We start from the raw sequence: 22113 nt of genomic DNA, 5'->3' as shown, positions 1-22113 counted from the left end.
CGATGTCATTCAGAAACTTCAGAATATGGAAAGTCACAGTAGATCAAGAAATTGCTTGTTGAGTGGAAGTTGTTTTTTTTTTAAATTATAAATGGGCTTACTCTTGGCCGCAGACTAGCCAAAGGCAAAGACGTGATGGTCTACGATAAATAATGTCTTGCTATCGAATAACTTAAACTATCCCAAAATGTCCTTAGTACGTACTGTTTTTCAGTACAGTTAGAGCACATGAAGATCTCACTTAAGTAAAGGAAGATATTTCTTCTGGAGACAACTTCCTAACCTGTCGAAGTATCCTTAAAGGTTTGAATTTTGCCCAATCCATCCACATGATCTAATACGCTGTACAAAGGTGCTATCCCGGATCTGATAGGGGGTGACAGGCATTCAATACTCAAAGGCGTAATCTATGAGCGTATAGACACAGGCGCTGGCTATCATATTCCTATAACTGACCGAGTATGGGAGACTAAGATGGATTGAAACTAGGCAAGTCGATTTTGAGAAACTTGATCGAGCTGACACAATAATTATTTGTTTTATAAGGAAGCAAAGTTGTTAATTAACCAACGTACCTTGAAACCCTCGCAAGGCTCAAGAATCCAATATTGAATTCAGATTACGGAATCATGAGCGTTGCGAGAGTTTCAAGGCACGTAGTTTAAACATTTTTTTCGAACAATAAAGCGAGCTTTTACCAATTGGTGTGATGAAAAGTATATTTGCCGCATCTTTTCGTCGCATATTTGCAAAATCGATTTTAAATTTTAGATACCGCAAAATTAGAATTATTTGCAAAGTGACGTGTCAGTTAGAAGATATTAAAACGTTTTCCAAAAAAGTGTGCCGGACATCTTGCTGTCTCTGTTAATTTTAGATTTTCTTACCACCTGAGTGTCACAAATCTCTAAGGCTGGTTTTAGTGTCACGCAGACTGACCGCGCGGAGAGATCATCACCGGGCTAATATGTATTAACTTCAGGGAGCGTTATAGAGTAAAGGGGATGGATCCGCGCGGACGACAACATCAACTTCATACAAATTGGACGTACGGATCGGTCCGCGTGACTCTAAAACTACGAGTATATTACTGGTTGTTCCGAAACCCTTACTCGCCAACTCATACAACCACGACAAACGAACAGATCGCCTGCATTGTCTCGCTGACAGATTGTGTTGCTTTGTACGGCATGCGTGGAGGCAATTGTGGCCGGCTTTGTACAAAACTCGATTCCGAAATTGAATATGACGGGAAATATAGATAGCTGAGATTGATAGTCACTACAGTGTAGCCGCTAATAGCCCTATTTGTAAATCAAGTGGTATTGGATATGATACTCGGTGAGGGCTCTCTTAGGCGAATGGAGGCTTCGTTACATTGCGGTATTTGACATTGGGCACACCTTACATAAATCAACTCAACCCCAAACTAAGCAAAGATTGTACTATTGGTGTTAAGCGACGATATACATACTTAAATAGATAAATACATACTTATATAGATAGAAAACATCCATGACTCAGGAACAAATATCTGTGTATATCATCACACAAATAAATGCCCTTACCGGGATTTGAACCCAGGACCAGGACCGCGGCTTAGCAGGCAGGGTCACTACCGACTGAGCCAGACCGGTCGTCACGTCACTGAGCCAGACCGGTCGTCAAATATAATTAATTATAATTATAGCTATGTAATTTTACACTATTTTTAAAAGATTTATTCAATGCCCGATTCAGGAAAATCAGGCAATAATGCTTCTAGGATATTACACCGATATGCTAATGATAAGTCAGTGTCAAAAGCAACGTTTCTAATTGTAGAAGTATCACTTTTGTCACACAAATCAGTATCACGTCCCCGTGACATCTAAGCAATATTCGACTCGAGCAGACAGTCATTTGCTCTTAAAACTATTAGAGACACTACCTGAGCCCATTACTTTACTTCGCTAATGTTCCTCAAAGTTCGCGAACGCAATAAAGCCCGTGATTGGACGAAGTTACGCAGAAACAATTCCTGTCGAGGTTACATCAGTTTATGGGTACGTGTGATATTCCGTTGTGGCATACAACTGATACAACTTACAGTTCTACGAGTACGTTAAGACTCATTAGATTCCTCATATTTCTACTTTACAATTATTTATTAACGTCATAATATCTTTTGTAATGAAATACGAGTACGTTGAAGCAAGCTTTACCGACATACGAATATTTATAAGTTGTTTCCATTAGTATAGAACGTGGTTAGGCCCCCGATTGCGGGGGTTCGTCGTCATGTAATGTAACTGTTGGTTGTTGATATTTGAATATCATAACTTGTGCCTATGTATAAATGAGTTCACGACAGTGTATAAGAGAAAACGGTTCGACCCCCGCTCGCGGGGATTCATCCGTCAGCTGTTTTGCCATTACGGTGCGTATATCATAACGAACATGTGAGTAGGTATACACTGTAAACCCACACATACAATTATTATAGTTGCGGTACAAATGACTCACCACAATGATAGGAAAGTGTTGATGATAGTATACAGGTGAATGTGGTTTGACCCCCGCTTGCGGGTGTTCGTCCGCCAGATATTACTCCGTCCGCCTATTACTGAATTACCTGAATATCATATAACTCACACATACAAACTTTGTATGTTATCCAGTATAAATAAGAAAACTCACCACAGTGATAGGATAGGCTGGGTTGATGATGGTGTACAGGAGAATGTGGTTCGGCCGCGCCGGCGGCTCCCGCTTGCGGCGGGGCTCGCCAGCCATATAATTGTTGCCATTACTCTGTAAACAAAGAAACATAGTATGATTAATCAGATACAAAAATGAGTAAAAGGGAATGGCTATAAAATTATCTTGTGAGATGTAAAGATAAAAAACCCTTTGGTCGCGAAAGATGTCAACTGACGAGACTAATCCAATATCAACTTTCGTGCACTTTCGGGGTTCACAATAACGAGTAGAAAATATAAGATAGAACCATTATTTGGATATAAGCGCATAATATAGGAGTGAAAAGTTTAAAAAGAGACAAGCGACCATGAGTCGTCGGACTCGTCAGAGACAGTACGATAGTACTCTTTATTATACTGTGTCAGAGATGTAGCTGGATCCCCGTAACCGGCCTAAACATATTGAGAGACAGTAGTGACACTAGTGACACAGTAACCTGCTTGGCATAAATGTTGAATTAAAGTAACTCTCTAACACTGTACTTATTCTAAACTGCTAAAGTATCTGTGCCACTTTTAGCAATTAAGGGGATATTGCAGTGACAGGTTGCTCTCGCGTACACAATTAAACCCCATATCCCAAAGTCGACTTTTACGACATCCCCGGGAAGAAAGGGGATGGTGAAACTCTTAAGCTTAACCCATCAACAAACGGTTAAAATTATAATGCAAAAAAATACTTTCACAACATTATATCACGTTACGTTGAGTTACTCATATTAAAATTACAATATACGTCATCGTATGTGATGTGTCAACATCACATAATATGCCAGTCGTTGACCTTCTTAATACTTAGCACATTTGTCGCGCCATGATAAGGAAGTGTGACAATTGAAGAAATTTATTTATTCTTAGACACATAACAAAGAGAGAAAAAAGAACACAAATGTGCATATGTCTATGTCCAAGCATTGTCTATGGCTGTTTGTAGTATTATTTTACATTTAAAATATCATAAAGCGATATTGCTGGTTTCTAAGGATAAAATCAATAAATTAATAGCATTAAATAATCACTCTTAGAACAAATTAAATTATTTTCTTAGAAACAACACACTATTATTATACTATAAACTTGAAGTAAATTTCATATACATACCTACAAAGAAAAATTGACCAAGGTTACAAGGAGGAAGTGTCCCGAGCTGGAATTGAACCAGTTTATTTGAAGTTTATAAAATAATCAACTAAATCGGAAACTGAAATTTTCAACCTTTCTGGTTAGTTGTGTTGTTTGTACAAACAATAAGATGATCAATGGCGGAAAACCTAATAGTCTATGCGTCGCGTACGAGTGACCATTTCACGGCGTATCGTCGGCAAGAAGTAGGTTATATAAATCTCGCGTCCCCAAAGCGTCTAAAACGCTAGTTATGTGTACTGATGTGCCAACGGAAAGTTTCCAAAATTTTGAAATTTTCACATAAGAAAACTTCCGAAACTTTCCACACTTTATATGGATGGAAACTTTCCATTTCATAAATTTAAATTCTCTTTATTTTTCGTGATAGTTTCGTGAATGTTTCAAGAAATTTGAAAATTTCCGCAACTTGCACATCATTAATTCTGTGGCACTTGGCTGTAGAAATAGCAAAAGACTAAAGTTATATTATTCTGTGGTATAGTAAACATGTTGTTTTCCGAGCCGGGTTACTGTAAAACGACTAGAACATATATATCTCGGGATTCCTTTGTTCTGTCACAGCATTTGCCAAGTAGGAGCTAAAATATAACTACCGTTTGGCGGAACATAAGAGTAGGACCACAAATCTATCGAAGGTTTTATTTTGTTTAGTTTCCGATACACTATATTTTCACAGTAATTCGACTTTCATTCTAACCCCCTTATTCATACACGTACTCCAAAGTTATCACGCCGATAAAGTTCGTTTGTCCCTTTCCGACGTATTGGTGTGATAGAAAAGGACAAAAGAACTTTATCGGCTTGATAACTTTGGAGTACGTTTATGGATAAGGGGTAAGTATTTACATACATTTTATACAATTGCAGTCAAGAGCGTTTAGTTTACATATACTACGTGGTTACTAAGATTAGATAATATACAAATGTCACAATAACAAACATAAACTTAACAGAGACGATAATAATGTTACGTTCGAAAGGCGTTCTAAAATAATAAGGGACAGTTGCATTAAATCAACCACGGCTAAGACGCTACAGGAGCGAAAATGCTAAAATGGAAAGGAATTTGGGAATTTCTAGATTTATCGAAAAAAAAATGGTCCATTCAGAACAACTCAGTTAAAAGATACTGCGAAAAAATCTTTAAAATCGAGGTTAAGCTCTCGACTGTTTCCTCCTTCAAAACTTAATCAATCGTAACTAAATTTGAGAATCTGAATCACAATACAATACAATACAATACTCTGCATTGCACACCTCACAACACAACAATGAAATCAGTAATCTTTATTGCTTCCATAGGTAGTACAAGGTGTTCCATTTTGTTTGGTCAGCTATGAAACCCTGTAGGGCTGCAATGTGACTGTAAATGATCTGTGTCGGACCGTTAGTTTTTTTCGCTAATTGTTACCAATTTTGAATACATCTTTTTTTGCGCCATAATCAATAAGGCCGTTTTTGGAAAATTTTGATGGGCTCTATCGTCTTTCAAACTAAGAATATCATAAAAATCAAAACGGTCCGACACAAATAAAAAATAATCTGTGCTCTATCTTCAAAACCCAGGGAGGAAATAGTCGAAATCGTTTGTATGGAGAATTGACCCCTCATGTATCATGTTAACAGACATGTCAACGTCACGCAGCAGAAGTGGATATTCCCAAACAAAAAAATTTGCGAATGCAAAATTCGGTAACAGAAAGTTTGGTGTAACCGATCCTACACTGAGAGAAATTTGCATTGTGAATTTAACAAGTTCGACTTGTTGCGGTTTATCCGTTTGAATCAGCCAAACGTATGTTTAAAACAATATGTGTCAGGTTGTTTTTATAAAATCGACTTGTTGATTCAAATATATTGCCGATTCAAATGACAAGTAGCTTGTTATTTGAACCAAAGAGCACGTAGGCGCTATTTTAACCAAAAAACTTGTTGAATGAACATGAAAACTGGTTGTATTTTCTCTCAGTGTAATGTGTACCACATACCTTTACATTATATTAAATTTGATTGATTTGATTTAATTAAGTTCCAATTTAAATTATGAGTCGATAAATCGAAGCATACCTATAGTAGATATACAAGCATAAAGTCATACGAAGTACAAGAAACATAGTATACTTTGCTCAGGTGAAACAAACGTATGAGTAGTCTAGTCCCTATAAGTTTATCTTACCTCAGTACTGATAATTAGATAAAATTATTACCTAAATAATTTGTCCGTTTATCTGTTAAGCAATATTTTATTTGTTTAAAATCAGTAATCGTAAACGAAAAAGTAATCTTATCAGAAGTATGATGACACAATCGAATAAAGTTGCCACAGATTTCGTACTTTTTGACAATACTTTCAATTTCATTGCTGACCAAAAATTTAGAAGAATGTTATCTATAATAGTAAGCAATAGTCGAAAAAACACAGTTTCGTACTTAGTTTTAAAAGCTGCATAAATACAGAGTGTGATTAAAAAAGATTCGTAGGGTGTCAAATACTAATAATGTGTTCTGTGAGTCAACAGACGTCATGCCATAACCATAATGTATTAACACTATTTACCGTCTCAGACGATTGCACAATTTTCGGAACAGAAGATATAATTTATAAAAACCATTATAATAGAATAAAATATACATTTATTCCTTTATACAAGCAGAAACCTTAGAAAGGACAGAGTCCGAAATAGTTTCAGCGCAGCACGATTCTGGCAAGAGCCTTGAAAAAGATTATATGTAAATTTAATACGCGGAACCCTAAAACAAATGAAGACTATTCTAAACTAGGAAAGCTTCAATAATATGTCTTAATAATGACCTAAGACATGTCTTAAGCACTAATAATAGGGAACGACGCGCGTATGACTTGTCAGCGCTAAAATAAACCGCTAAGCGCTTAGTGACTTAATTGTGACATAAATTTTACTACATCCGAGTTTCAAAATGCTTTATGTGGCACCTAATATTCCTAGGGCTGCTACAGACGGACAGCAACCCAACTGCACTTCGACTGCACGGCAACTACAACATCGGCAATAGACAAAATGGACCCCTTGCTGGCTGCAGGATATGGAGTGTACTGAATATGTAGAGGATGTGAGGAGGAATATGAACTTGTGAGAACGCGTCAGTAAATCTTACAAACTGGCAAAAGGGTAAAACTCAAAATTATAGACGGTCAAGCAAATCTTGTCAATAAAAGGAGGAAAATTTTAAAAATATATGGCTCACCGGCCTATTGTCTTCTTAAAGCGCATGCCTTCTAAAACCTTGGCGTTGACGGACCATCGACAACATACATGGAGCCATAACCACAGATGTCATATATACCATAGATCAAGCAAACGTATCTACTTAGCGTGTCAAATGAACTCAGTGAAATCCACTGAGTTGTCCGTCTTTAATCGCAGCTTGCAGCTTTCGGGCGTCAATTTTTGTAAGTTGAAGTCAATCAAAACATAAAAAATACCTCGTTACGTGATATTCAATTGCAACAACACAAAAATTATGAACAATCAAGAGCCTGAGACATATTTAAAATTACAGGCAAGAAACAACTTCAGTACAAAATTTGACACGCTCGGCCCCTATACAAATAGATGAACTTGTTTCTTCTATCTAAATTTAGTTCTGTGGCCATAACACTTAAACATTGATTGAAAATTTATTTATATATGGTAAATATATAAATAAATTTATGCATAAAACGTTCACTAAAGTTACCAAACCGATAAATATAAGTCAATATAAGTCTAATGAAAATAACCGTGAATCATTCAAAACTCAAACCGATAAAGTTCGTTTGTCCCTTTCTGTCACACCAATACGTCGAAAAAGGACAAACGAACTTTATCGGCTTGATAACTTTAGAGAACGTTTATGAATAAGGGGGTTAAACTTTATTGCACGACATAAAATTGTACAAATAGCGGATTACATTCCTATAGGATTTTAAAATGAAAAAAAAAAGGCGTTGAAAATGTAGGGGCGAAGGTTTATCGTCTCATAGAAAATTTGAATTTCGCACCTTTTTGGTGCCAAGAGTGCTTGGCCGTCTTTACACAATTAGATTCTGGCTGTAACAGAAATCGGCATATAACAATCCCGCAAATATTAAAACAATATCAACTTTAACGCATGCACTGCGCCTTATTTTCTTCTAAATTAAGCATAAGACCCACTCCGTTCTAATACGCAATAATGTCTTCTAGACTCTTCAAATATAACTCAATCTTGTTAGTAGAAAAATAGAGTTGAATTTATATTGTCTAGTTATGTAGAAGATTGGTATAAGACGCCAGTGAGGCGCGAAATTCAAATAAGGAACGATTTAAAGATGAGCTCTTAAGGGGAAGCTCGACTTATGGTTTCAATGTTCTTAAGGTGGAGTTCGACGTATGGTTTAAAGTTGCGGAATGGGTAGTAAATGTTTTGATTGCTTAGAAGTTTAGTGCGGGGTTTCAAAGTTAATTCAATTTGCGACGACTCGACTGTAATTTTAGATGAGACTTTGGAATATTTAGTTGGCTTATGCTATTGAACATGAAGTTTAGTCGTAAAATGAATAACAATTACGGTAAGGCAAAATAAATGTTACTACTTAGGATCAAATTAGAGCTCTTTAAGTCGTGTTATTCTTTACATACGAGTTGTAATAATCTATGTAGCAGTATTGTAATGCCATGTACAATTTCGTATAGGTACAAATTGAGGTTTGTCTATACATTATGGGATGATACTCGTATAAGAAAATTTAAAGCTAAGTAACTGTCATAAACACTAATTAGGGAATCTGAAATCTTTTTCCTTTCTTTGCTTGCTTTGTAAGAGGCGGGTGTCGGCTTAGTCGGTAGATATAGAACTAGTGATATGTAGTTATGTTGTGTACGTGTTTGTGTGTGTGTGTAAAGTTTTATATGTGTGTTAATGAGGGTTTTCACTGAGCTGGAAATATTTTATATGTTCGCGAATGAAACGTGGATGTTAAGTTGTAATTACTTTTATAACAGGTTTCATGTTTCATTTATATTGAAGAGGATGAATACAGACGTATAATATTTTGAATTGTAATTAAATAAAGACATTAATATTACTTGCATTCCAACGCCTTTAGATATGTAAATTACTAAACTCTCCTGAAAACATTTATTTATCTCATAATTTGATTTAAAAAGAATAAACAGGGAAACATTGTTCACTTTCTACGTGAAAAGAAGTCCTAAAAGTATTTGAAAAATCAAGTACAATAAACAAAAAAACGTTACTTATTAAATAAATGCGATAAAGCGAATTTTTACCCTGTTTTCTTAACATATTGACTCTGGAAAAGACCTTTACTCTGTTTTTCATTCAATATTTTCTTTTATCATTTATCATACAAGTAACGTATTGATTCATTATTTTATTATAGTTACCATTAATTTAACAAAACACATTTTATGTCTATGTTCATAATTATAATGTCTACTATGTATGTAATAAGTATACCAGCTACCTAAAGACTTTTTGAGCGACAATCTAATTTAAATTATTTGATACAATACGAGACCTTAGTTTAACCATTTAATGAATTCCGTAGCCAAATGGCTACAACTGAAAGGGCATATCACATCAGTCAATGACGCATCAACTCAAAGTCTCAATTATGCGATGTTTATTTTTTGCACATTAGACATTGCTGAACTAAAATAAAGGGTACCATCTTATACTTTTAAACGAGCAATTCTTGAATATTTATTATTTATTTATTTATTTATATATACCGACGATCTCGGAAACCGCTCTAACGATTTCGCCGAAATTTGTTATGTGGGGGTTTTCGGGGGTGAAAAATCGATCTAGCGTAGCCTTAGATCCCGGAAAACGCGAATTTTCGAGTTTTCATGAGTTTTTCTTTCGCGGTAGTAAACGTAAAATATGGTCGTTAATTTCACTGTGCGCGCATCGATTCCGCTTAGCTCAGTCGTACGAGGTCGGTCTAATGTACGCAGATAGATCGTAGGTGTCAGGGTTTCGAATCCCGGACAGAAATTAAATTTTTGTTTTTTGTCTTTTTTTTTTGTTTTTGTATTTATAAAAGTTTTTTTATCTAAAGACGTGATATGATATATTAAAATAGAACCGAGCGAAGCTCGGTCGCCCAGATATTACATTTAATAATTGAACATAAGGTACCTAAAATAATCGCATTCGATTTAAAATAGCACCTACCCTTAACTGGAAAAATATTCAGAGTGAAAGTAATCTATGCATTATCCAGTGTCGGCAAAAAATCCGATAGATTACTTTAGCTGGGAACACTCGTAATAAGATTTTCACCTGAACAGTCTTCAGGGTATGAGAGAAGAGATATCAAAATATAATGCTGGTATTATCGTAATAAATAGCGACAAATAAAGTCGACTTAGAACTTGCGTTTTAAACTAGCTTATACATTAACATACTAACAACAAATAATTCAAGGAAATTTTGTTACAAGACGCTACTGCTTAGTTTTAGTACTTTAGCTATACTACCTATAAATATTTCATTCATAATTCATTTATTATATTCTTTATGGCTTATGTACAAGACTTCATAAGACTCGGATTTTCATAACATATACTGCTTTTATAGTGTTCCACATGCTCTTTCTCAATCTGTGGAGTGTCCCCAAAATATAGCTCCATATTGAAATGTGAACGTTACATAAGCGTAATACGCTATAATTTCGTTTAGGCTTAGGCCCTGAGTCAGAGAAGCATTTGTTTTGTTTTTAAATTTTGAATCTTTTGTTAAAATTGTACACGAGGATTTAGGAGGTTAAAGGAAAGGCTTATTTAGAACAGTAGTTGTACAACAATGTCAAGCTAATAATGTTACATCCCACTTGTCGGATATTTAGATTCCGGCCCGGTTCGGAACTGAATTTGGAGTAACTAAATTAGATCGCGAGCCGAATAACATTCTCCATTTACCTACCGATGCTATCGTTCGTTGTGTAAGTTATGAGAGGAAGCGAGAGCGGAAGATGTTAGTTTAGCCAAACATACATCTTAATAACTGTCTTGCCATGGTGGTAGGTACCAACCGCGCGTAAAATCCGTCATCCGTGCCATTAGCATTGCTCAAATACTCATAAAAAGCAAAGTTAGTTCACATTGTCCAAGCACTGGGAGAAAGATCGAAATACACGCTCTCGTCCTTTCGCATCGCATCAATATTATAAATTTAAATAGATATCATACACGAAAGAAAAAACGACAAGGCCCACTGGTGGCCGAGCCGGAAATCGAACCCGGGTAGGGTTGTAAAAAAACGGTTTTTTTTCTGGCTTGAAAAAAAACATGAAAAAAAAACCGTGAAAAAAAACAGTTTTTTTTCTGGAGTATGTTTTTTTTCTAAAGTACGAAATCTCAAAATTTGCAAAGTAGTTAATACTTTTATACGGTTTTTTAAACTTAATGTTAACTATTAAAAGAATTTAATCAAATAACTTTAATTTCTGGTCTTATAAAAGTAACATTTACGAAATCTGTAGTTTGTAGTTATCACTATTTACTGTTGGCAACACCACCGCCTCTCCACGCTACACGCCGCATCGGGGATTCCCCAATAAACGTTTGTATACTGAATTAAAATGTACGTTATTGTTATTGAAACACGTTACAACTCACGAAAAACCGTTATTGTCGTATTATTTGTTCATCTGAAAAAAAAACATATTTAGAAAAAAAACCAAGGTGCTCGGTTTTTTTTCATGTTTTTTTTTCATAATTCTGAAAAAAACATTTGGTCTTTTTTCTATTTACAACCCTAAACCCGGGTCTTCAGCTTACGCGGCTAACGTCTTCACCACTAGACCACCCGCCCGCCGCGGTACCCGACGAAATTTCTCTAGTGTATGTTATCTCTTATAAGGCTAGGCGCCTTTTGACCACCTCTAAGGGCGAGCAATTAGTGCTTGCACCTCCTATACGAATCCTTTGCAACCAATATTGTTTGTTACAATTGATTCTGCTGCTTGATGTTGCTGCCGTTGTCAACCTTTATGTCCTGTCACGGTCGCCATATGCTTAGAATGCCGATGCCGCCGCCGCCGCTTATCGCACCCGCTACCTCCTATGCCTTGTCCCACGCTCAGCTACTCGTAGAGTCACAATGATGAATATTCATACGCTCGTCTCTTATTGCGTTTGCTGAGCATCATAGTTAGTTGTTTGTTACAATTAATTTTGCTGTAACGGTTGTGTCGCACGCTCCTTGTGTTACTAATTTGGGATTTGTTTGCGTTTTGATTTTAGCGGGCGTGATTGGCTTTACCGTTTGTATGAAATTTAAACAACATGATTAATCAGTTTATTTTTTTACTTGACGTACCTATTGACTGCGTAATTCGTAATAACTAATAAGAATCATACCAAAAGTCAGCACGCAAATATTTATTTTTGATTCTGATTTCGAACCCAGAAACATTGGCATCACAAGATTATATGGTCACAGGATCATTGCCTAGGCCAGACCGGTCGTTAAATTCCATAAATACCTATAAACATGTAAAATGGGGAAAACTTTCGTCTATTGAAATACGTTACGCAATTTAATACGTTCAAATTGGTCCAACTGTTTCCCGGATTGCCTCCCAAATCCATGAATTTCCACTTTCTACGATTCTGACATACCTCTTTCGCTTCTTTCCCTTTCATTACATTCCTCATAATTATACGCTCGCCTGCATAAATGCTCCTGGCCTGGCGTTTTTTCTCATTTTAATTCTAACCTTAACTAAGGTCTTATATCTACAGGGCCAGCAGCTGAGCTATATTTTATAAGTTTAATAACCGATCACCAAGTAAAGCGATGGAGGAGAAAATTAATGCATTAAAGCCTCGCCGTCAGTTGCATATAAACCTCCACTTGCATAGCCGCTAGACTTTGCAAAAATGCACATTTTAATCTCTGTGTGAAAAAAATGGATTGCTACGAAGAAAAACATACTAATGTTTTTCTTCTCAAAGGCGAAAATGCAGAATGGTTTTATGCACTTAATTTTAATTGAAATAAAGCGAAGTGTTTTAGGATAGAACAAGGATAGGATAAATCGGATCAAACTAAAGGACAAAAAAAATGGCTTCGAATATACATCGACTGAAAATATTACTAACTAGCTTTCGCCCGCGGCTTCGCTCGAGTTAAATTCGAAAATTGAGAAATGATCCATACAACCCCCCCCCCCCACACACACATTTCTTTTTAGGAAACTGGCGGGTTAGAAAGAGACAAAAAGTAGCCTATGTCACTCCCCATCCCTTCAACTATCTCCACTTAAAAAAAAACACATTACTTCGTCGCCGTGAAAGACGGACAAGCAAACAGACACACACACTTTCCCATTTATAATATTAATCTGGATATTAAATTTTATTACTGTCGTGTCCGCTTTTTTTTTATTTATCTTATATCTCACACATCCTGAAACTCCCCTTGTCTGCCTTTTGTTCCAAAGAGCGTAGCCGTGTTTGCATAGAAAATCGGCCCTTTCGCCAAATGTTCACTGTAATTTTTTTTTAAAGAGCTCTCATGACAAATATTATTTACTGTAAGTTTGAGGTTTCTATCTTTTTTATTTTCTGAGATATGATTTTTTTATTAATTTACATAATATCCATTTTTTTCAACATTGGCTAATGCGATTCACTTGAACTTTTGGGACAATAATATACATGTAATGACTCACATGTTCTAGCAATAATATTTAATAGTGCCGAAAAAATCTTGGCTTAAAGTAGGAAACAAAACTTCAGTATTTTTTTCTCGCTTTTTAGAAAAGCGACACCTACAGTTCTTTGTCAAGTAATTGCTTATATAAAGGCCTGCAACATATATTTTTTTCAAAATAATCCAGTAGGTACTTCATACTAGAAAATGGAATAATAAAGGATACTACCCATACCGCAAACGAGCTACACAGTAAATAGGTGAATTTTAGTCGTAATACCTTTATGAATGCAATCTTCCAGTACCAATATTGTTAATAATAAAGAGGTTTGCGACTAAAATTCACCTATTTACTGTGTAGCTCGTTTGCGGTATGGGTAGTATCCTTTATTATTCCATTTTCTAGTATGAAGTACCTCCTGGATTATTTTGAAAAAAATATATATTGCGGGACTTTATATAAGCAATTACTTGACAAAGAACTATAGGTGTCGCTTTTCTAAAAAGCGAGAAAAAAAATACTGAAGATTTGTTTCCTACTTTAAGCCAAGATTTTTTTCGGCACTATTAAATATTATTGCTAGAACATGTGAGTCATTACATGTATATTATTGTCCCAAAAGTTCAAGTGAATCGCATTAGCCAATGTTGAAAAAAATGGATATTATGTAAATTAATAAAAAAATCATATCTCAGAAAATAAAAAAGATAGAAAGAAACCTCAAACTTACAGTAAATAATATTTGTCACGAGAGCTCTTTAAAAAAAAATTACAGTGAACATTTGGCGAAAGGGCCGATTTTCTATGCAAACACGGCTACGCTCTTAGGGGTGAAAACACTGAAAACGTGCCGCAACAAACGATGGCACCCAACTCACAGCCATTTATCTCATACCATGGCGTGATATATTTTCAAATTTTTTATTCTCATTAGCGAGGGGCGCGAATATGAAATTGCGTCGCAAATTCGGGCCTTAATACCATTTGTCCATTGTGCAGGGGTAATAAAGAGCGGCCCGCTTAATTTGAGACACGAAACCCGTTACGGGTAGGTAAGAGTCATATGAATTCTGTTTAATTGTTTACCTACCCTTGTTTTGCTCCTAAAATATTTCTTCTATTTTTAAAATTCTGATTCGGCTGCGAAACGTGGATTCTGACCAAAAAAGAGAATAAACGGCTAGCCGCATTCGAAATGTGGTGCTGGAGAAGAATGGAGAAAATCAGTTGGACAGAACGAAGAACTAATGAAGAGGTTCTGGAAATTGTGGGAGAAAAAAGAAGACTAATTGAAGAAATAGAAAACAGAAGAGGCAAGATGATTGGTCACTTGATACGACATGATACCTTCTTTAAAAATATCCTAGAAGGAAAGGTGAAAGGAAGAAGAGGGCGCGGAAGACCCAGGAGGAGTTTTGTTGACCAGCTCAAGGAGAAGGCCGGTGTCATGTCGTATCAAGAACTAAAGAGGAAAGCGGAGAATAGGGAAATATGGCGCATACTCCACCGACAAGAGCTACATTAGCTCTTAAATAAGAAGAAGAGAAAATTCTGATCCGGTTAGCTTATCACGAATTTAACACGCATCTCGATGTTTCCCTATTATTTTTAAGGTAACATCTTTAGCGCGTTGGCTGTCATAGTTTTCGATTAACCTACATACATTATCTTTATTTATTACGTACGTTCACTGTTTACAGTTCCGACTTTTGTTCTCAAATCTATGTTATTGTGTGCTCATATGCATTAAAGCTTACGATACAAGTGCGTAAAAAGCGTGCTTTGGCCTCCGCAAGTACGATCATATCTCCATCTATCGCCGGAAACTTAATTGGCTCCGAATACGGGACCGCAGGAGCCTCAGAGTGCTGTGTATGCTGTACAGTATACTAAATGACCCAGCAATACCGGAGTACCTGCGGTCTAAATTTCAGTTTGTCACCGCACAGCCGGGCCGTGAGCTTCGTTCCTCCCGGAAACTCATTTTGTCAGTGCCTCTTTATCGCTCCGGATCCATGTCCAACTCTTTCACTATGCATGCGATTCGTCTTTGGAATGATCTCCCTCTTGACATAAGGCAAAGTCAGACCAAGTCTCTGTTTAAGATCAAGTTGCGCAGACATCTTTTAGAAAAGTCTCATAACTAAGAGTCGTAATAATTATAAGGCAGATATATATATTTATTTATGTATATATAATGTTACGTATGTATATTTATGTGTATTTGTAAGTAGGTATCTATATTATTTTAAGTATGTATATTTTATTAATATATATAATAGTAAGCTGTTTGATATATATAATCATTTATGGTTATTTAGTAGGTATTCCATTTCTCGTCATTGCGACATTTCCTGCACCTATTAAGCTCTTATAGATCTCTGTTTGGCCCAATGGTTAGCTGGTAGAGAATGCCTTCTGGCATTAAGTTCGCCTTTTGTACATTTTTTTACTGTGCAACAAAGTTTAAATAAATAAATAAATAAAATAAAAAAGGAAGTTCGAAACGAGTGGCGATAAATTAAAACACGACCGAAAGGAGTGTTTTAAATCGACACAAGTTACGAAATTCCTTTTCGCACGTGTATCGTACGACGTTTTTCAGTACAGATGGCCCTCCGAAGTTTCGATCTGGCATATAATGAACCACTTCTCGCACTAGTGCGTAAAAAAAACACCATACGTACTGAAAAATATCGAGTATATATAGTCCTCCTCACCGGTTTCGGTGACGGCGACCTCAGCAATTATGGATTACGCCTTATGAACTTGGTCTTAAAGACTCTGGTCTGGTCTAATTAAAATATAGGCTGCATATCCACGTCTTTCACGGCAAAACGGAGCGACGAATTGACGTGATTTTTTAAGTGGAGATAGTTTAAAGGATGGAGAGTGACATCAGGCTACTTTTGCCTCCTTCTAACGCGAGCGAAGCCGCGGGCAAAAGCTAGTGAAACATAAATAGAGTAACTTTATGTTGTACCATTTCTTCGTATCCTCCTCTAGTAACTGGCTTTAGTATTAATACGACCAGCATTAAGCCCGTCTTCGAACAAAAGTCCTTAATAGATGACCGGTAAGGCAATAAGGGCACTATTGTGCTGTAATCATGGACAGGGGATTTAGGGGAAGCAGGAAATGTTGTTACTGCGGGGCGAATTGACACAGTACAGACAGCAGTTATTGTAGCGAATAAGACTTTTTTATTTTTTATTTTAACGTGTCGAAGTGTCAGACCTGAGCATGTTCATAGTGGGCGTGCAGCGGGCGGGGCGTGCGGCGTGCATGTCAAACAATTGAAGCTCATACAAGTGTCCTGAGTCGACGCTGCATAATGGTAGACGCACGCTCGCCCGCCCCGCTCTGAGCGTCCACTCAGTCCTTACAATTATATATGGAAAATCACATCCATACTAATATTACTAATATAATAAATAGGAAAGTGTGTGTGTCTGTTTGTTTGTCCGTCTGTGTTGTCGTTGTGACGGCAAAACGGAGAAACGAATTGTCGTGATTTTTTAAGTGGAGATAGTTGAAGGGATGGAGAGTGACATAGGCTACTTTTTGTCTTTCTAACGGGAGCGAAGCCGCGGGCAAAAGCTAGTATACATACATATGCGTTATATTTGAAGGTAAAAAAAACGCAGTTCCTCAATATGTGTGCCTCGTACTTGATAAGGGAAGTCTCTAATCCCATCAGAACGCGGAAGACGGATTACTCGAGTACGGCCTTAAGGCTTCCAGGGTTGCCACTGCATCTTGTAATAAGATTATAAGATATATTTAGGGGACTATTGCGACATTTGCGACTGTGTCGTTTTAATTACTGTCTACACGTACCTCTATTTACTCAAGGGAAGGTATTTGCCATGAAAAAATATATGAGGTAAAGGATTATATTTGAAATTTTGTAAGAAGAGACTGCGATAACACACACACACGCACACGACTATTTTATTGTTAAATCATAATTAAAAACCGGCCAAGAGCGTGTCGGGCCACGCTCAGTGTAGGGTTCCGTAGTTTTCCGTATTTTTCTCAAAAACTACTTAACCTATCAAGTTCAAAACAATTTTCCAAGAAAGTCTTTATAAAGTTCTACTTTTGTGATTTTTTTCATATTTTTTAAACATATGGTTTAAAAGTTAGAGGGGGGGGGGACACACTTTTTTTTCCTTTAGGAGCGATTATTTCCGAAAATATAAATATTATCAAAAAACGATTTTAGTAAACCCTTATTCATTTTTAAATACCTATCCAACAATATATCACACGTTGGGGTTGGAATGAAAAAAAATCAGTCCCCACTTTACATGTAGTGGGGGTACCCTAACAAAACATTTTTTTTAACTTTTTATTTCACCACTTTGTCGGCGTGATTGATATACATATTGGTACCAAATTTCAGCTTTCTAGTGCTAACGGTCACTGAGATTATCCGCGGACGGACGGACGGACGGACAGACAGACATGGCGAAACTATAAGGGTTCCTAGTTGACTACGGAACCCTAAAAATGTTACTAGAATACCAAAATTTATGTTCATTTAATTCAGGCTGCCACGTAACAGGCTTAGCAGGCTTAGTGTGGGGCCACAGGACAAATAATGTACCATTGTAATAATTTCTTATTAATAATAAACTATTCTTATTCTTCTTCTTCTTCTTCTTACAAAAAAAAACCTTACAGCCACAAAAACATTTTAGTCATCGTCAACATCAACATCCTCTAAATCTGTTTTCCCTTGTATATTACTCTGTATACGATATATTTTCAGATTCATTCATATAAATTGTAAAATCCTAAGCGTTGACCAATTCTTCGGAAAAAATTAGCGGTTTGTCACATTTTGATTTCCTGACACGTTAATACGCTCTGTTAAGAGTTTATTATTTTTAAATCTCTTCCGTCTTGTCTTCTCGGCATTTTATATCACTTACTTGCAATACTTTCACGACTGGGCGAGTGAAAAGATTTTATTATTTTTACCGTTTCCCCAAATCATCGACAACCCTACCCTCATGGCTATATTTATTATGGCGTTTACTTGTCCGCCCTTGCCCAGTGGACTGACCCTTTTTAACTTTATACCGTCGTGTCGTCGAGTACAAATGAGTTTTGCGCGAATTACAACTTCAAAGGAGTTTGCTCGGATTAGGGTTTCTGATTTCTCGACCTATTAGAAGTCTCGAGTTTCGAGAAATCTCGAGCCCAAAGTCTCGAGTCGTCTCGAGTTTATTTTATAAATGGTAAAATTTTGATAAAACAATAAACAACAATATGATTAGTAGTTTTTATTGCACCACACTATCATAAAAAATGCGTAAGAGCAATAAAAATCTTATTTGAAATAAACATAAATCAAATTTTTACAAGAAAACTACAACTACTATTACTACTAACTACTATTATTTTCAAGACTATAATTAGTCTTGAAAATAATACCTAATCCTTTAACTTCCCCGCCTGTGCACGGGTTAAGTAAATTAAAATGTCATGTATTAAATCATAATGTCATTGAAATTAAACGTTTAAAATAACTTCTTCTTCTTCCTCATTGCCGAGGTTCGCGACCACAAGTAGCGTGTCGATTGAACGCGGTCATAAGCCATGTGGACTGCACAGTATACGCTGTCGCCACACGATTTCTTCACACAGTCAGACCATCTCTTACGAGGCCCACCCCAAGAATGTTTACCATTAATTCGCCATATTATGCATTGGTGCTCTCATAATGTGTCCGAAAAATCTGAGGGTCGCTCTTGGCATATTTTAGAGAGCCGTGTGGTGATATTCAGTTCTTGCAAAATAAAGATGTTTGTTAGTTCTTCTAGCTTTTCAAGTTATACTCGTAGCAGTCTTCGCCAGCACCACATCTCAATAGCGTCAATCTTAGCCACATCAAAACTTTTCGGGGTCCAAGTCCATAAGTACATAAATATCGAGATTATTGAAATAATCGCACTTTATTTTGACGTCGGATTCCTCTGTTCTTCCAAATCTTGTCGAAGTTAGCCATAGCACTCTTCGCAGGTTATCAATGACCCAATATACATAAACGCGCTGACTTTTTTGTAATGACGAATTGCTTTTAAATAACATGAGGCTGTCAAAACTAGCCAAAGTCGCTGCCAGCTTACGTTGGAATGAGAGGTTAGATCGCTTTATCTCGTTATAATTTATGACTGCCGTTCGACACCGTCCACACCGCCTCGCGATGAGACCGGGTAGAAGGTAAAAAGTTGCATTTCACTTCAGGTCGTACTTTACATTCGGGCCTCGAGACGTCTCGAGTACCTGTCATTTTTTTCTCGTCTCGAATGAAGCCGAAAGTCTCGAGAAGTCTCGAGTTCGAGACTCTCGAGCAGAAACCCTAGCTCGGATGTTAACAAAGTTGCTGTAAGTCGCGAAGGACGCAGTTTTTGACAGCTTCTGATCGCGATAGGGTTGATAGGAAATGGAATGAGATGTCGCCATATTATGTTATTTTTAGTATCAATCATCGTATCAAACGAGGACAGATTTCGTCAATGTCGTCAATTTGTTCTTTTTTTACCCCAACAACTCATTTTTAACCCCCGACGCAAAAACGACGGGGTGTTATAAGTTTGACGTGTGTGTCTGTCTGTCTGTCTGTATGTCATGTGTCTGTCTGTGGCATCGTAGCTCCCGAACGGATGAACCGATTTAGATTAAGTTTTTTTTGTTTGAAAGCTGAGTTAGTCGGAAGTGTTCGTAGCCATGTTTCATGAAAATCGGTCCACTATGGCAGGGGTTTTCTCAAAATTTTAATTTGGTGGTAGGTTATAAATTCTTCCAAGCGAGTCGTCTTTGTTCATATGTGTCGTATTCAAACAAAAGGGCACTTATCGTCGGTTGTCTATAAGGTACTTTCCATTAAGGTTCAATTTGAAATCCACTTTATCGACAACCGATACCGATAACCTTTTAGTTAAACGTCAGATGCATTCCATATTTATTTCTATTAGGCAGACGGTCTTGAATTGTACCTATCCAAGAATAAGTGTGTTTTTAAGACCTTTCCTATAACTGTGACTGTGTTTTTCTCTTCAAAACTAGTATTTTTCTTCATTTAGGCTCAGAAATGCGTAGTTAATCTTCGGTTTCCTCAGGTTGCACAATGATTTTCAATCTATGATTGAAAATATATCATGAAGTATATAAACCAACAATTTATCTTTTTACAGTTTGTTGTACTTCACACAACAGCCATTTTGATTACAACCTGTAAATCAGAGGGTCCCTTCCGACAGCTCTCAGTTTAATAAATCTAAAATATAAAGGGCTTTATTAAAATGTCAAAATTAGAAGCACCGGTGATTTTTTGTTTCGGTTAACGAGTTGACCGAGTGTAGAGAGAGTCATTTGTTTCTGTTACAAAGGGGCAGGGGTTGAAATGATAATGTTTGATACATCATTTACATACTGCTGACAATGAACAAGGAAATAACATTGTACTTTTTGTTTAGTAAAGTCCTATTATATAACAACCAGTAAAGGCCAATAGAACCCTAATACTCCACCCCTTATTCATAGAACTTGTTATTATGTTTGAATTAGTTAAGCTTATAAATACCTACATACGCAAAGAAGAATAAAATGGCAAATGTAACTAGTTTTTCCAAGTTTTACAATGTTTGCATTATTAAATAGTGTCCACCGGTTATATTTGGTAGGCGTGGTCAGAAGATACATGTAGAACTCAACATCATAGTGTAATAATAGAAAAAATGGATCACTTACAATTGCCCCCCAGTCTAGATTTGCCCCACTGTTCCTTAGTTTATTTTCTATTATTACTAAGGCTTTATGTAATGTAGTTTTGGAAACAAATAATGTATTTGTTTTCTTTAATTTTGTTGTTATACAAAACAAATTTAATTGTAAGTCAGGTTGCAGATACTCAGTACCTAATTATAAATTATCTCATTCGCATATAGTACACATTCATCGCTCTCATTAATCGAGCAATAATAGGTAGTCGTTGAGCCGCGACTTACGAGCGCTCGCTCGTAACCACGTCGTCGTGTTATACTCGGACTTTGCATCATCCAAAGTTTAATATTTATAACTATTTCCCATCACAAACGGGAGAGGAAAGCCGAACGTGTAAGAGATGGTATGAAACGAATTCAAGTGAATGATGAGATGACGTCCGATGGAGAGGTATGGAAGAAAAAGACATGCTGCGCCGACCCCAAGTAATTGGAATAAGGGCAAGCGAATGATGAAATACGAGCTATTTCCCATCGACGCACAGGCGGTGGCTGTTTAGACACTTTTAACTACTGATGTGCCAACGGAAAGTTTCCAAAATTCTGAAATTTTCACATAGGAAAACTTCGAAAACTTTCCATACTTTGTATGGACAATTGTATGGGTGGAAACTTTCCATTTCATAAATTTAATATCCCTTTATTTTTCGTGAAAGTTTCCGCAACTTGCACATCACTACTTTTAACCAATTGAATGTAAAGTGATGTCATAGGACATAGGCAACGCAAAGCATTCGTC

At 36.5% G+C, this 22113-nt stretch overlaps 1 protein-coding gene across 3 annotated transcripts in view; it reads right to left on the bottom strand.

Moving 5' to 3' along the window:
- The window catches only part of LOC125237236 (heterogeneous nuclear ribonucleoprotein L), a 688519-nt gene that overhangs the window by 478830 nt on the left and 187576 nt on the right, over positions 1 to 22113 (bottom strand). For all 3 annotated transcript variants that reach the window (XM_048144251.1, XM_048144250.1, XM_048144252.1), the window contains exon 2: positions 2680 to 2793. In XM_048144251.1, coding sequence (XP_048000208.1) covers positions 2680 to 2793 — 114 coding nt within the window. The remainder of the gene's footprint in view (positions 1 to 2679; positions 2794 to 22113) is intronic.

This window comes from Leguminivora glycinivorella, chromosome 20 (genome assembly GCF_023078275.1).
Source record: "Leguminivora glycinivorella isolate SPB_JAAS2020 chromosome 20, LegGlyc_1.1, whole genome shotgun sequence".
In the NCBI taxonomy this organism is placed as follows: domain Eukaryota; kingdom Metazoa; phylum Arthropoda; class Insecta; order Lepidoptera; family Tortricidae; genus Leguminivora; species Leguminivora glycinivorella.
Note: the sequence above shows the minus strand (reverse complement) of the source record. Positions and strands in the feature narration are given on the sequence as shown.